The sequence below is a fragment of the Panthera leo genome, chromosome B1 (assembly GCF_018350215.1).
Source record: "Panthera leo isolate Ple1 chromosome B1, P.leo_Ple1_pat1.1, whole genome shotgun sequence".
Taxonomy (NCBI): Eukaryota; Metazoa; Chordata; class Mammalia; order Carnivora; family Felidae; genus Panthera; species Panthera leo.
Window position 1 is genome coordinate 20,862,075 of NC_056682.1, and position 15,780 is coordinate 20,877,854.

Below are 15,780 nucleotides of genomic sequence, written 5' to 3' on the forward strand. Positions count from 1 at the left end.
TTCAGGCTCCGTCCCTGCTTAAGGGTTATGAAGAAAAATAACATATAAAGATAACATTAGGCACTGAACTGCCTAATGGAACCCACTTTTTTTTTTCCTGTCCTTTAAAAGAGCCGCTTGTAAATATTACTGGAACAGCTTAGAAAACAAGTAAAACCTGGCCCCTGATACAGTTTCACACACTTCTCACAGTCATTATCTCTTCACCTGGGGGTGGGTTGGAGGACAAAACTAAATTTACTGAGCTGGCTGAGAAGGGGCACAGCCCTTACCTTCTGTCCTGGATAGATCCACCTGAATTCCACCTCGACATCAGGTTCCCCCAGGACGGTACAGAGGACGCTGATGTCATCCCCGCTCCTCGCTTTGTTTGAGGACGCCAAGATGGTTGTTGACGGAGGGCCTCTGGGAACTGGAAGGAAAGAGGAGACAGGGAAAGTGAGACAGAATCCACGAGTATGATGTTGAAGACAAACCTCGAGGCATACTCTGTTCTTGGAACTGAGCTGTAACATGTCTGCCTTCCTTCCAGCTTCCCAGCCGCCTTCAGGCCTAGACTATCGCATCTACTTCTGGTTTCCGGTGAAGCCTCCTCTCCACACTGGCAGTCCAGAATGGGGTGCTCATCCAGAACCCCCAGGCCCAGCCATTACATTTATGTTAAAGGAGGCGGCTAAAAGTTGTGGGAATAAGAAGGGGAATAAAAAAGTTGAGGGAGAAGAAGGTGTTTGGGGACAGAGTGAGCAGAACATAGAGAAGGCTGGCGGGAAGGAGGGCGGCTGAAGGAGTGAAAAGGACCAGACAGGTGTATGGCTGTCCATCCTCAGAAGGAAAAGGAGCAAGTCTGAATCTAACGAAAAAGGATGTTTGGAGGAAAGGTACAACTACTGCCATCTGCTTGCTTTACTTGACAGCATTTTAGAAACATTGGGGTCAGTTCACTTAAATAATTTTGATGGCGGCCTTGAGCAAGCCAATGGGCTAGGAGCAGGGGCTACAGCAGCGAACAGCACAGACATGGTCTCTGAGCCCTTGGGGACCTCTCTTCATGGTCTGAAGGAGGCAGACAGTAAACAATTGGAGAGTTAATGTTCAACTTGGGTTGTACTATGAAGAAGACCAGCATGTTCTGCAAGTTCAGAGTAGCCTGAAAAGCAAGAATGGCTTCCTTGAGGGAACAATGTTTGAACCAAAACCTGAAGGGTGAGCTTGCCAGGCATGGAGGGAGAAGCAGGAAGTCACCTGGGGAATCACTGTGTGAGCTTCGGCTGTGAGGTAGACCAAGGCCAGGCAGGCTGTGGAGCAGGGCAGAGGGCCGAGGGCACCTCAGCCCACATGGAAGATTCTGACTAGAGTTCTAAGAAAGGTGGGAACCCAGGGGTACCCGGGTGGCTCACTCAGTTAAGCGTCCGACTTCGGCTCAGGTCACGACCTCACGGTTCGTGAGTTCGAGCCCAGCGTCAGGTTCTGTGCTGACAGCTCAGAGCCTGCTTCGGATTCTGTGTCTCCCTCTCTCTCTCTGCCCCTCTGCCCCTCCCCTGCTTGTACTCTGTTTCTCTCTCTGTCTCAAAAATAAACATTAAAATGATCACATTAAAAACAGTTCAATGTTTAATGGAGAGATTTGAGCATACTTCAATCCCTTCAAGAAGTGGGGAGTTAGGCCAATCGGAAGAGACTGAATTTACACATCCATGGGATTTTCCAGGAGCCCTCGGCATGGAGAAAGGGTACAAGTATGTGCTCTAGGGAGGTATTTCCCTGGACAGTGGGAGGACAACAGGCGGGCAAAGAGTTGAGGGCACGGGCAGAGAGCATAGCCATGTCGAGTCCTGGACCCCACGCGGGGTGGGTGGGGAGGGCAGGAGAGCAGAGGGGAATGCAGGGGTGGACGGCAAAGAAGAGGACAGACACACAGGAGTCAATGAACACTGAGCAACAATCTGGGCAAGGATGAGGTCATCCATCAAGTTGGTGTCTGACTCAGTGAGTGATTCTCAAGTCGGAGCAGGTGTGGCTGTGGGCAGGCTGAAGGTGCGGCTGAGGGAGGGAGGGAGGGGTGCCTGAGGTGGAGGGTCGAGGCAGTCAGTGAACCAGGTGGATGAGCTCCAAGTGGATGTCGACGTCACCCAGTGACAAGGAGGACAATGAGCTAATGAGGGGAATGAATGGAAAGGAGAAGAAAAAGCTGGTGGAGCCACGAGACTCAGAGGAGCAGAGGTTCCTAACAGCAAATGAGAGAACGAGGGTGAGGAAGGGGGAACAGACACAAGAAGAGCTCGACCTTCAGTTGGCGAGGGATGGTGCCCTCAGGAGACCACAGATCTGGGTCACAACAAAGAGGATGCTCTCATCACAGAAGATGTTCTAAGAGGCTGGAAGAACTGGAGAATTGCTGACGCATATCACAGAGATAGTACTAGAGCGAGCAATGGGTGAAGGGAGTCAAGGGGTGTTAGCTCAGGGTCACAGGCAGTTCTAGAAATGGCAGTGCAGTAGAGGAGCCTTTAAGAACAGCATTCTGTGCCTCCTGATTTCCATCCATAGTTTGGAAGAGCAGTGCCTGAGACGGGCCAGCTGGAAGAGACTGAAGTCTAGGCGCTCGTCGGGGCAGGCTTACCTTCCACATACAGTAGCTGGTACTTGACTGAGATCTGAGACTTGCCCCCAGCCTCCGCCTTGCAGTAGACCACCCCCTGGTGGTCGGAATGAGGTTGCAGATACACAAAGCCCCTCTTCATGTCGTAAACAATGTCTGTCCCATTGGCTGGGATTTCCTTGGCAGGGAACTCCCTGTGGAGGGTGACTCTGGCCGACAGGACAGTCACTCGACAAGGAACCACAGCCTGCCTGTCCGGGTTCAGGTAGACAACATCAAAGTAACTGGGAGAAGGTACAAAGAGTTCTCCTTTCTCTGCGAAGGGAAAGACAGAGGTTTGTTTTTTTCTGGAGAAACAAGGTAAGAGCGCTTGAAGAATGTTTATATTCTACGGGCACAGAGAGGGGACTGGCAATATACTCAGATACTGAGTCTTTACGCATAGAAAAAGCTACTCTTCGATGCTTTTCCTTTTTTTGTAAAAAAAGATTTTACTTCCCATCTCCTTAAAGGCAACAAAAAGGTATTAGTTGGAGCCCAAATCAGGCCCATGAATTACCCCAATAAGGAAGCAGGGAAGGAGACGGGTTTCCTTAGGTTAAGAGCAGTTTTAAAACCTGTGAGCAGGGGCACCTGAGTGGCTCAGTCACCTGAGCCTCCGACTTCGGCTCAGGTCAGCGATCGCACGGGTTCCTGAGTTCAAGCCCCGCGGCAGCACCATCGGGGCTCAGTGCTTGCAGCACGGACCCTGCTTTGGATCCTCTGTCCCCCTCACTCTGCCCCTCCCTGGCTTGCTCTCTCAAAAACAAATCAACATTTTAAAAAAAAACAAACAAAACCTTGTGAACAATTTGCTGTGTCTCTGGAGAAGCCCCAAAGTCTGTACTCAGTCACTGGAACAGTTCTCCAGCACAGCAGAGCCTCTAGGAGGCCCGGGTCACTGAGGGCACTGGTACCCTCACCTGTCCTTACAGCCCAGAGGACGGTGTTCCTGCCACAGCTAATAGAGAATTAAGGAAGGACAGATGAGGGGCCCAGTGGCCTCAGGTTCTGAATTCTGCTTGTCTAACTCTGGGCTGGGGAATTCAGTCCGTTTCTTATATCCTCCAGTTTCCCCTGAAATCATTATCCCTATACCTTAAGTTCTAGATGATGGCACTGGCTCTTACAGAAGTGAGAGAAACGAGGACTGGGTTGCCCACACATTCATTCCTCAGGATGCTCAAGGGACTGTGGGTTAGAGGATATTTTTTTTAATTTTCTTTTGGCATGGCACGTTGAATCCTCTGTGTTCTGGATGCTAGTGTGAGGGAATGCTACAGGAATTGCTAAGAGAAATCTTTGAACTTGATCATACCCCAACATTTAATTGTTTCCTATGTTTTTCCCACAACGTTCCTGATACAAATCATTATTCCTGGCTTTTTCCTTCACTAGCCCTCTTTGTGCCACATTCATGTGATGTTTTAGGTTGGTGACCTATTCTCAGACACAACATCAAATGTCTCTGTGGGCCAAGATTTCTTTGGCTGGGAATGCGAAGTTCACTGACATGGAGGTCCTTCCCCGGCTCTGAGATCAAGGAGTATGCCATGGCTCACTGAACCTCCATCTTTTGCAAGGCTTTCTATCAGGCTGGGTGATGTGCGCCACATTCATGATAGATTGACTTTCAGGCTTAGTTAAAGGGCACCTTGGTCAATGTTGTTTCTAACACCCATGTGTTCACACAGAGTAAGTCTATATGGCCTGGGATGGGTCAACTTAATCTCTGTTTCCACATCCCCATTTGGAGAGAACACAATCTCTAGGACTAAGGATAGCTTTTGAGCAAAAGCCCTTCAGGAATTTCTGATTCTAAGATTTAGAAGTAACTTTTCTTTTGTTTTACAGAGGAAACTGAACCAATAAACAAAACCAGTAGATTAAGTGAACAATCCAAATTCTAGAACACAAAAATGTGGTCTTACTTCTTGTTACTGTAAAACAATCTTTGAAAGAAGTGACCTCACCAGTTGCTTTAACCAACAGAAAAAAAAGAAATTCGTAGTTAGCAGATTCCATCTACCAACAACAAAAAACTTTACTGAAGTTCATTTAAAAAAATTTAGAGTACACATGCCTCCTGCAAACATGTTTGTATTCAAGTCAATGCTAAGCGTTACTTTAAGAAAACTAAGCACATGGAAATTTAGATTTCAAAAAAAAAATCAAATAGGCTACAAAGTCCAAATTTCAACAAACCCCATATTTAGTAAAATGCTCATTAATGTGGTTTCACTACATATGATCATTGGAGCCCAAGCCTTTCGCCATGAGAAAGCTCTACCGCCAGTAATGTTCTCTTCCTTGATCTGGATGGTAGTTACATATGTGCATTCATTTGAGGTTAATTTATTGAGCTGTATACTTATGACTTGTGTAGTTTTCTTTGTATATATTATACTTCAATAAAAAGAAAAACCTTCTGAGAGCCTCTCGGATAAAGAGTCATTATAATATGTGGCAGTTGCTTAATCAAAAACCGCGCAAATTAACAACAGTCGAAAAGAGGCTTCGCGGTGTTTGCAACCAAACTCTGGGAAACCTACAAACATAATGAATGCCAGACGTTTCTCTATGTGGGTCGTGGGGAAGCATATGTTCCGAAAGAATCGGAGCCAGGAGCAGGAGGCTCAGCTTCCGAAACAGCTCATCTTGGTTTTGCAAACCCACCCATGCCTGAAGAGACAAATGCTAAACCCTGTACTGAAAATCCAACTGGCCTCTTGGCTTGCTATTGAGAAAAGAGAAAATGATACAACACATTAGGTCATGCCCCTTTTTGATCCAAGTTTCTTCACAATTGAAGTAAATAGTTTGGTAAATATTTTAGCCTTCCTTTGATTCCCTAAAGAGCTGCCCATAAATTAAGAACAAGGACCTAGCTCCAAAACTCAAAGAGAGCCCTTTAACCCTCATGGGGCATTCGGCTCAAGGGAAGTCTTCAGTTCAAACTTTCAATTCAAAATCCAATCTTTTAGAAGGACGTGATAGTGCTAATCATGGCAAAGAATCTTGAATCCGCAGTGTGAAATAGGGTATCAGTCCTTGTCCAGAAAAACAGGCTCTAAAGGCACATGAGCAAGTCTGTGCAACACATTCCAGAATGAGGATCAGAAGGGATTACCTCTGAACAACTGTTAGCCATTCGCCTGACAACACCAGTGATGCTAGCTAGTGTCTTTCTGCCTGTCTATCAATCTACCCACCACCTTGTCCTAGAAACAGATTAGGGCAGTAAGAACATTAGATCCCAGGTCAGAAGAACAGGGGCTGACTCTTTACTCCCCGTTACCAGTCATGGAACCCTGACCAAGTCACCTTGCCCTTCAAGGTCTCAGCGTCAGCATCATTATTTCTCAAACGGAGATGGTCAAGTAGCTTCTACTTAGTTCCTAGGGGTGTGGTAAAAATGAAACGAGATACATGTGACTCCAACATGGTAGAGTGCTCTGCTGACGCATCTTCTGGCTGGAGAGGAGCTGTGTGGGGGGGAGGGGGGGAAACATTCGAGATTTTGCTAGCATTCATTGATGGCCAGCGCAGAAGATCATTGGGGTCCTAGGCCTACGTCACTGTAGGTCCGAAAGGCGGAGGGAGTCAGGATGTAGACAGCGCTCATGAGAGCCCCTGCCTGGACACGAAGCAAGCATTGTGCATTTTTAGGCCCTTCACTCAGCGCTGGGATCGGGGCTGGAGCCACAAGGCCCACAGGCTTTGGGAATCGTGCCCCCAAAACTTCAGCTCACAGTACACTAAGAACAAATACGAGGAGGCCTTTAGCGAAGCATCGTACGGCCATGGAGGCTCTAGAGAGGTCATCGTGGGCCCTGAGAGCACAGTGACTACACGTGCACAGCAATGCTGCCCAGTAGAGCTTTTTGTAATGACGGACGTGGTCCCTGTCTGCAACGTCCAGGAGAGCCACGAGCCGCATGTGGCAATGGACCACGTGAAACAGGGCGAGTGGCCCTCAGAAAGTGAGTTTTAAGGGGTTTAATTTTAAACCATTTTCACTTAAATGTAAATAGTCACACATGCCTAGTGGCTGCCATATTGGCCAACGTAGGTACAGACTCAGGAATCGGCCCGGGTTCGAATCCTAGTACCACCACTTACCTGTGTGACCCTAAGGAGGTATTTCATTTCGCTAAAACTCTACTTCCCAACGAACACAAGAGAAATGACAGGAGTGCTTCCCCTGGCGGGTCGCTAGGGAGACTTACACGAAATAACGGACATAAAGTGACAGAGCCTGGCACACAGGGAGCGCTCTGATCGCCACTATTAGGTACTCGGCACCCCGTTGGAACCTGTACCTCTGGGCCAAGTCCAGAATACCGAAGCGCCCCACCGACACGCCCAACGGTTTACCTGTAAAAAAGATGTAGGTGGAGCCGGTTTTGGTCTCGTCCTTCCTGCAGACATAGCCCTGGCAGAGCTGTCCCCAGCAGCTAAACTCGCCCGTGTCCGCGGCCGTGGAGTTGACCAGAGTCAGCTGGCCATAGCGCTCGTGCTGCCTCACGCTGTCAATGGAAGCGAAGCCAGCTCACGCGGGGGGGCCCCCAGCAGGTGCTCTCCCCTCTGCTGTGCCCCACCGCAAATCCCCCTGGCTCTGCGGGCTGGCCTCTCTCAAGCGGCACAAACTAGTAACAGCATGTTTGGGGGAAAAGTGTGTGGAAGGGTAGGGGGCGGTCAGAGAGAGAAGCTTCTAAAAGGAAGACATGTCGTTTACATTTTTTAACGAGAGGGGATTCTCTTCCACCTCAGCGCCGGAGTTTCCCTAAGTAGAATCACTGGTCCATTAGCAACGCAGCCACAGAAAGGCAGCCGAAGAGCCTTTGCTCCTAATGAACGCACTTAAAGAGCAGTCAACATGAATGGAAGCACACACCGTGGGCCACTGTGAAAATCTCTTGGATCAACAAAGAGAAGGTTCTGAACATAAGCTTGGGATCTTTGAGATGCCACATTTCATAACAAGAATGCAAACTTTCAGGGCTCCTGGGTGGCTCGGTCACTTAAGCGTTTGACTTTGGCTTAGGTCACGATCTCACGGTTCATGGGTTGGAAACCCGTGTTGGGCTCTGTGCTGACAGCTCAGAGCCTGGAGACTGCTTCGAATTCTGTGTCTCCCTCTCTCTCTCTGCCCCTGTCCCCCACTCTCCCTCTCTTTCCCCAAAATAAATAAACATTTAAAAATAAATAAAAACTTTAGGGGAAAAATGCTTGGTTGCTAAGATTTACTAAGCCCCCGTTATGCAGCCCACCTCGGGTACAGTGCTTAGAACGTTTGAGCATTTAACTTTCCTCTGACCTCACACTATTATTTCTACTTATATTTTCTCATTTTGCATCTCTTGCATTTTTAGCTTGTTCATGTGAATATATTTGCAAACTGCTTCAGTTCCTTCTGGAATAAGGAGAGACATAAATATTAATATTGAACTCTATCACTAGCTGACGGTAATGGTGATTCAGTGTATTATGTTGTGACAGGAATCCAGATGTATCATCAATGGGAGACATACTCCCCTGTGGCTTATGAGCCTCTGCACGTGGGCATGCCAAAATAAATGGTTTTAATCCAAGGATGCATCTCAAATAGCCAAATGGCTCACCCCTCTGAGATCCACATACTTTTGCGACGTAGCTGAAACTCTCCTGTTGTGCTTTGCAACGCCGTCAGTGAGGTAGCCACACTAAATTTAGCACACAACCAATGTCTGGTTGGTTGATCCTAAACACAGCCCTGTTCTGGTTCACCGCTGAATAGCTGCTTTCCCCACCAGGGCCTCTGTACTCCCACACCATCAACTACCTCCTTTCAAGGGAACGGAAATCTCTCCCCCTTCAGGAAGCTTTTAATTAGAATCAACTCTCGCTTTCTCCTAGTGACGTAATTAGCCCCCTTGTTCTCTATCCCTCGGATACCCATGGCTTCCTGTTATTACAATGGATGGCAAAAACTCTGAGGGCGGGGACTGGGCCATATTTGTTTTATATTCCCTCAGCAACAAATCTGTGCACAGTACACAGTAAAGATTCCCTAGAAATGAGTGGAGTGAAATTGAATTGAACCACAGGGTTGGAAGTGGAAGGAACCTTAAAGAGAAGACACCCAACCAGTGATGTGTGGGAAAAAAAGAAAAAGGCATCCAGCTCTCAGCACTGCAGATGAAGAAGCTGAGTCTCAGAAAGAAGTGACTTCCCTGAGACCCACAGCTAGTGGACGCTGAGTCAATTACTTAAGTGAGTGAAGTATGTACGCATCAGAGAAGCAAACACATGTAAAGTTCTGCATGCCATAACAAATTCATTGCATTCTTCTAATGGTAGCTTAATTGCACATAATTGCAGAATTACTAGTAGTAATTATTGTGAATACCACTACAACAATGACACATAATACATACCCCACAGCGGAGAGAGCACAGCAAATGAAAAACAGTGGACCTCAAGGACATTACAGTCCAGGTAGGCAGTTAAAACTAATATACACGAAAGGATCAGAGAATAAGTAAACAAGGACAATAGGAATTCTGAAAAGGGATTTATCCCTGTGGGTTGAAGAGGCTGAAGGCAGCTTTGGGGAGGAAGTGAGACACGCCGGACCTTTAAAGGCGGGGGTGGAGAGGCAGGGGCAGTGAGCTCACTTGCTCAGGAAACTACAGTCCCGGGAGGGCTGGGACCAACCTGGTCTGCTCCTCTTACTGCACCCCCACGGCCTGAGTGCGTGGTGGGTGGAAGGCACTCAATACCGATTGGAGGATTTAACGTATTCGCCACAGAGGACACAGAGGGAGGGGGTTGGGAGTCACGGGGCATTTGGTTGAGAACAGGCAGCAGGGACCACCCTCAGGTGTGGAGGTGGGAAGTGACGGCACCTTAGCCAGGGCATGAGGTGGGCGAGGGAGAGGCAGGAGGAAGAGGGGGAGACTGAGAGCCTGTTCCTGTGATGAATGGCGCGGCCAGTGCCGGGGCTGGGCCGGGTGCTGGCAGAGGAACAGAAGCAAATTTAAGGCATGTTTTTCTGGGGGACATTTATGACAGACTGGGTATAAGAGGTGGAAGAAAGAGATATATCAGTAATGACCACTCAATTTGTATTTCTATGTGTTAGAAAGACTGGGGCTTTAACCAACCGAGACGGAATCACTGAGAAGAGAAAGGAGACTAGGGCAGGCAAAATAATAGAGCCACCATTGAAGACTTTGAATTTGTGATGAAATGTGGGTCACCGAAGTGTGGATGCCAGTTCATGTGGCACTTGGAAACACAGGCTGAGGCACAGAGGAGATAAAACAGCACTAGATTTGCATTTGGGGGAGTCATCTACAAAGGAGTAAGAGGAGAAGCTAAAAGAAAGAATGAACTCAACAAGGGAAAGCACAGAGAAGAGGAGAAGTTTGAGGACAAAATCTAGAGCCAAACTAGAGTCCGCCAGGGCAAGAAAAGGTAGATAGAGGACAGAAGAATCAGGAAAAGGTATCATCAAAAAGGAAGATTCAAGAAACGGACGCTCGAAAGCATCAGATACCTTTAAAAGAGATTCCTGCCCCTCCCCCCACACACACTTCATTTGGCAGAATGAAAGTTTTTGCCAATGGCCAAATATGTAATTTCAATTGTGAGGATACAGCCGGCTTTCAGCAGATAAAAAAATAGAAAGGTGGAAAGAAAATGGAGGTGGATGTCTTCCTAGGTGTACCAAAATATCTGAGCACATTCCCTATAGAGCTCAGAACTGCGGTACAAAATCAGCATTTAATTGATCAACGTATCAAGCACCTTCCGTGGACCCAACATTTGCTAACATCGTAGTGATAGAAAGTATTAGATGCCATTCCTACTAGGAAAATAATTGGGCACAAAGAAATTTAGCACTTGGGAATAACCCTACCACCATGAAATCTGCATGCTGTATCTTTAGCAGGATTGGGGGTGGAAGGAAGGAAATGCACTGGAAAACATTTCTGGATTTTTCCACCCCCTCTTGTATGCAAACAATATAAAACAGGAAACAAATTATTTAGTAGGATTACAGTTTAAATGCCAGGATTTAAAATGTCCATTTCTTCTAATGGTCTCACATAGTCCCGGCAGCGGTTTCCCCAAAGGGGTGGACTATGACCTAAGGCCTCTGGGGGCAGAGTCTGCAGGATGAAGTGGAGACAAGGACTCAATGAGCCCTGCAAAGCCCTGGGAGACCCTTCATCCAAGTACTGTCCCCTTTTCTTGTAACACTTAACAAATCCCCAGAACAGTGGATGGTGTAAAGTTTGAGTGGAGCAAAAAGGTGCTGTGACCAAGTGCCTCCCAAAAGTATATTTAAGATTAAGTAGAATTTACACTAATTGGCTCACCTTAGGTCTTTCTCTTCCAAACACGCACTTCCAGACCTGACCCACAGTGAGCTCAGTGAAGGACAAGTCAACGTTTCAAAGAGTATTCAAAATTTAGAACTATGTATGTGTGTGCATCATGTGTGTATGTCTTCCGGGGAGGTCCCGTGGCCTTTACACACAGTCCATTCCCATCAGTGGAGGCTTGAAGTTTTGAGCATGTTGCCCATCCTACTCTCTTCTGGAGGGGTAGATAGGGACGCTATATCATGGGATGGCATAGAGGAGGAGGTTGACAGCTCTCAAACTTAGGGACCACTGTTGATCTCACCTGGGGCAGTGACCAGGTAAGGGTGGTAGGGTCTATGCTCCTATCCTTTCCCTAGACCCTACAAGCCAAGGGCAGGAGGTAAGCCCTCGATTACAAAATAACTAGTCACTGGTCCCATAAATACTTAATGAGCAGAAGTTAAATGGGAGATTCTGAAGTGCAAAGTAAGAGACAAAATGATACTTAAGTAGTGTGCTTCTCTCAAGTTCCCTCTATACAAAATGCCATGGGCAGGCCAAGGAGGGTAACCAGCAAAGCTTCAGGGCTGAGAGAATCTTAGGGGAAGAGAAGGACTTTCACATGCACAAAATAGGGGGCATGCATTCCAAAGGAATGAGATCCCCTGAAAAGAGACAAAAGGCAGTTTGGTGCCTGGCAAAGACATCTTTGACTGGAACGCAGGTGGGCAGAGGTCTATGGTGACAGGCAGCAGTCATGGGAGGCATAAGATCTTGGACGTTGGAGACACATTGACAGGATTCAAACCCTAACTCCACCATGACCTTGAGACTCCTTAGCTAGAAGGCTTGGAGCTCATGCCTTCTACATTCTGGCTACACCTACTTCCTCAGACTTGAATTAACAGCAACAACAGCTAACGCTTGGGAGTGCAGGCTTTGCACTAAGCTTTTTGGATAAGTTCAAGACTTAGAACAGTGTGTGGCACAGAGTAAGTGTTTCAGACATTTTGTATATAGCTATTATGATGGTCCTCTGCTTTTTGTGACCACATTAGGAGGGAGGTACTATTTTTCCTCTTTTACTGATGAGGACACTGAAACTTAGAGAAGTACCTTGTCCAAAGTCTTCCAACTGGGAACAGTAGAGCTTCTAATCCTAGTGTCACAAAGACTCAGCTTACAAATGTTCATAAATGAAAACGGCATGGATTTCCATCCTACTGAAATGAAGTCAAGGAATTTTGACTAAGAGATGATGCCTCTAACTAACCTGCAAATCCTGCTAAATATGGACACACACATACACATGCACATACCCCACAATCAAAAACATGCAAGATCTGATTTAATTAGCTGAGTAATATTTGTGATAGCCTATTTTCTATTTCGACAGCAAGTTAACAGTTCAATAAGTAAGTGGAGTATCTGGGTGGCTCAGTTGGTTGAGCAACTGAATGCTTGATTTTGGCTCAGGTCATGATCTTACGGTTCGTGAGCCCCACCCTCACTTGCATTTTCTCTCAAAATAAATAAATAAAAATGAAAAAAAATCAATGAGTAATTAAATGGAACAGAAGCAGGAAAACAACTAGTTATTAAACATCTAGTCTGTAATGGACAGAACCTAATGTACACATGACTTTTTCTCAATCCCACGAGACGGAGATGGTCAAATAATACTGGCTAAAACTTAAGTAACGCTTAATATGTGTTAAGCACTGTTGTAATCCCTTTATAGATTTTGACTAATTTCATCCTCATAAAATCTTTATGAAACAGATGTTATTATCCTCCCCAAGTTGCAGGTGGGCAAACTAAGACCGGAGAAGCTAGCTAACTTTCCCATGTAAGTGTTGGAACCACAGGAGAAGAATTTGAAGGTTAAGTAATGTTCCCCGGGCCACTCAACTGTATGATCCCAGATATTGTGCACTGAAGACCGTGTTGCCTCTGTTGACATAAAAGAGAAGCATAAGGAGCGAGAGAAAAAAGATGCAATCCAAAATCCTCCTTATTCAACATGCACTTCGAAAATTAATTATTTAGTTTCTACCACAGGCAAGGTGCTATGCCAAGCATCAAAGGAGATCAAGATTCATGTGTATTTGCTTGTTCATGTTTCAAGCGTTTGTACAGGGCCTTGTGTTTAAGCTTCTTTTTAAGAATGTGTCAGAAAATAACGGCTCCATGATATGCTGGGAATAGAGCCATATCAACAAAGTACAAACCCTGGGAAACAGACAGCTGGTAAAACATATCAAAGTTTCACAGTTTATGATATAAAAGAAAAAGATGTTGAAAAGAAATATGTATGAGAAGCTAGTAGAGAGCCAAATATGCAAAATGAGAAACAAAATGAATACAGTTTCAGTATCAGAAACTAAGCTGAAAGGTCCCTCCCTCTCTCTCTGCTTCCTTCCTTCCCTCCCACCCTCCCTCCCTCCATCCCCCTCGTGTATGTTTGAGGACTATCCAAGGACCTCCTCAAAATGCTTGCAATATAACTCCAGTATTTCTATCCCAACAACAGGTTATGTTAATGTCTGTGAATGTGACTCAGGACTTTTCTACTACAACGACTTATGCCAGATTCTTCTGTATTCTTTTTTTTTTTTTTTTAAATTTTTTTTTTCAACTTTTTTTTATTTATTTTTGGGACAGAGAGAGACAGAGCATGAACGGGGGAGGGGCAGAGAGAGAGGGAGACACAGAATCGGAAACAGGCTCCAGGCTCTGAGCCATCAGCCCAGAGCCTGACGCGGGGCTCGAACTCACGGACCGCGAGATCGTGACCTGGCTGAAGTCGGACGCTTAACCGACTGCGCCATCCAGGCGCCCCTGGATTCTTCTGTATTCTTAAAAAGAAGTCAGAGGATGGGATCAAGTTGACAGAGAAGAAAAACCCTGAGCTCACCTCTTCTCACAGACACAACAAAACAACTACATAAGAACAATTCTCTCCGGGAACAACTTGGAGACCAGCAGAGCAGCTCCAAAACAACCACAGATATAAAGAAAAAGGCACATTAAGAGGAGGAGAAGGGTCAAAGACACGATATAGTGAGGGCTCACACCCCTGGCACAGAGAGGAGGAGGTAATCCCTGAGCACTGAGGGGTTCAAGTTCCACATCTTGAACGCTACCTCAGCGCTACCTCAGCGCTGGGGACCTGCAACAGGAAGACAAAACCCAGGAATGTCTTGCTTTGAAAACCAAGGTTTCACCTCAAGAAAGCCAGAGACAATAGGAAGCCAAAACTCTACTTTTCAAGGGCTTGAACACAAGTTACTCACACCGAGACCTAGCACAGAGGCAGCAGTTTGAACAGTGCCTGGGCCATATGTGAAAGAGATTTATTGACTAATTTTAAGGCATGGACTGTAGGAGCAGGGATCTGTAGGGATGTTCTTTAAGAGGGGAAGGCTGGTAAGGTCATTTTATTTACTCTCCCTCTATCTAGCTGGGCCAACACTGGTGGGTGCCACCTCTGACACATTCCATCTACCTTGCCAGCCCACTCACCCCACCTCCACATTACCCTGTGGACCCACCTGACCAGTAGCTGACCCACCAAAATGGCTGTCACTCTGCCTCACCCAGGAGGTGGCCTCAGCTAGGACTGGTACCCCCAACGCAACTCCCGCTATGCCTACCACACTTGGTGAGTAGCCTTGGCCTGGACCGTTGCCCCTCAGAGTGAATCACAGCACAGGGCCTGGGTGGCTCAGTCGGTTAAACGTCTGACTTCGGCTCAGGTCCTGATCTCGCTGTTCATCGGTTCAAGCCCCACATAGGGCTCTGTGCTGACAGCTTGGAGTCTGAAGCCTGCTTCAGATTCTGTGTCTCTTTCTCTCTCTGCCCTTCCCCAACTCGCACTCTGTCTCTCAAAAACAAATAAACATTAAGAAAAAATTTTGGGGGGGGTGTGCACGTGGGTGGCTCAGTTAAGCATCTGACTTCAGCTCACGTCATGATCTCGCGGTTTGTGAGTTCGAGCCCCACCTCGGGTTCTGTGCTGACAGCTCGGAGCCTGGAGCCTGCTTCAGATTCTGTGTCTCCCTCTGTCTCTGCCCCCCCACCCCCACCCCTGCTCATGCTCTGTCTCTCTCTGTCAAAAATGAATAAATGTAAAAAAAAAAAATTTTTTTTTAATTTTTTAAGTGAATCACACCACGAGGAGGGGGGACCTGCCACACACACCAGTAGAACCACAAAAGTCAAAACTAGTCCTTACAACTCTGTTCACCAGCAGCCCTGCAGCAGCTACAGCCCAGCCACAAGAAGGTGCCTACAGATCACACAGGGGTCACCCCTGGAGTGCCTGGTTCTGGTGGCTCTTGGGGGATTGTTCTTCTGGGACCCAGAGGACTCCTACTATTTAAGGCCATTCCTTCAAGACATAGCTGATCTACGTAATACATAGAAACAAACAGAGAGTCAGACAAAATGAGGAGACAGAGGAATATGACAAAACCTCAGGAAAAGAACAAAATGAAGTAGAGATAAGCAATCTACCTAATAAAGAATTCAAAGTAATGGTCATAAAGGTGCTAATTGGGCTCAGAAAAATAATAGATGAACAGTGAGAATGTCAACAAATAAAAATAAAATATTAAAAAGAACTAATCAGAACTGAAGGCTACAATAAATGAAATTTCAAAAATACACCAGAGATGGCACACCTGGGTGGCTCAGTTAGGTGAGCATCTGACTTCGGCTCAGGTCATGACTTCACTGTTCGTGAGTTCAAGCCTCATGTCAGGGTCTGTGCTAACAGCTCAG

At 46.6% G+C, this 15,780-nt stretch overlaps 1 protein-coding gene across 1 annotated transcript in view; it reads right to left on the bottom strand.

Moving 5' to 3' along the window:
• The window catches only part of PDGFRL (platelet derived growth factor receptor like), a 69,982-nt gene that overhangs the window by 1,792 nt on the left and 52,410 nt on the right, over window positions 1-15,780 (bottom strand). The window contains exons 3-5 of the mRNA XM_042933836.1: window positions 7,016-7,167; window positions 2,621-2,914; window positions 273-412 (exon numbers count right to left, since the gene is read on the bottom strand). Of these exons, the coding sequence (XP_042789770.1) occupies window positions 273-412; window positions 2,621-2,914; window positions 7,016-7,167 (586 nt within the window). The remainder of the gene's footprint in view (window positions 1-272; window positions 413-2,620; window positions 2,915-7,015; window positions 7,168-15,780) is intronic.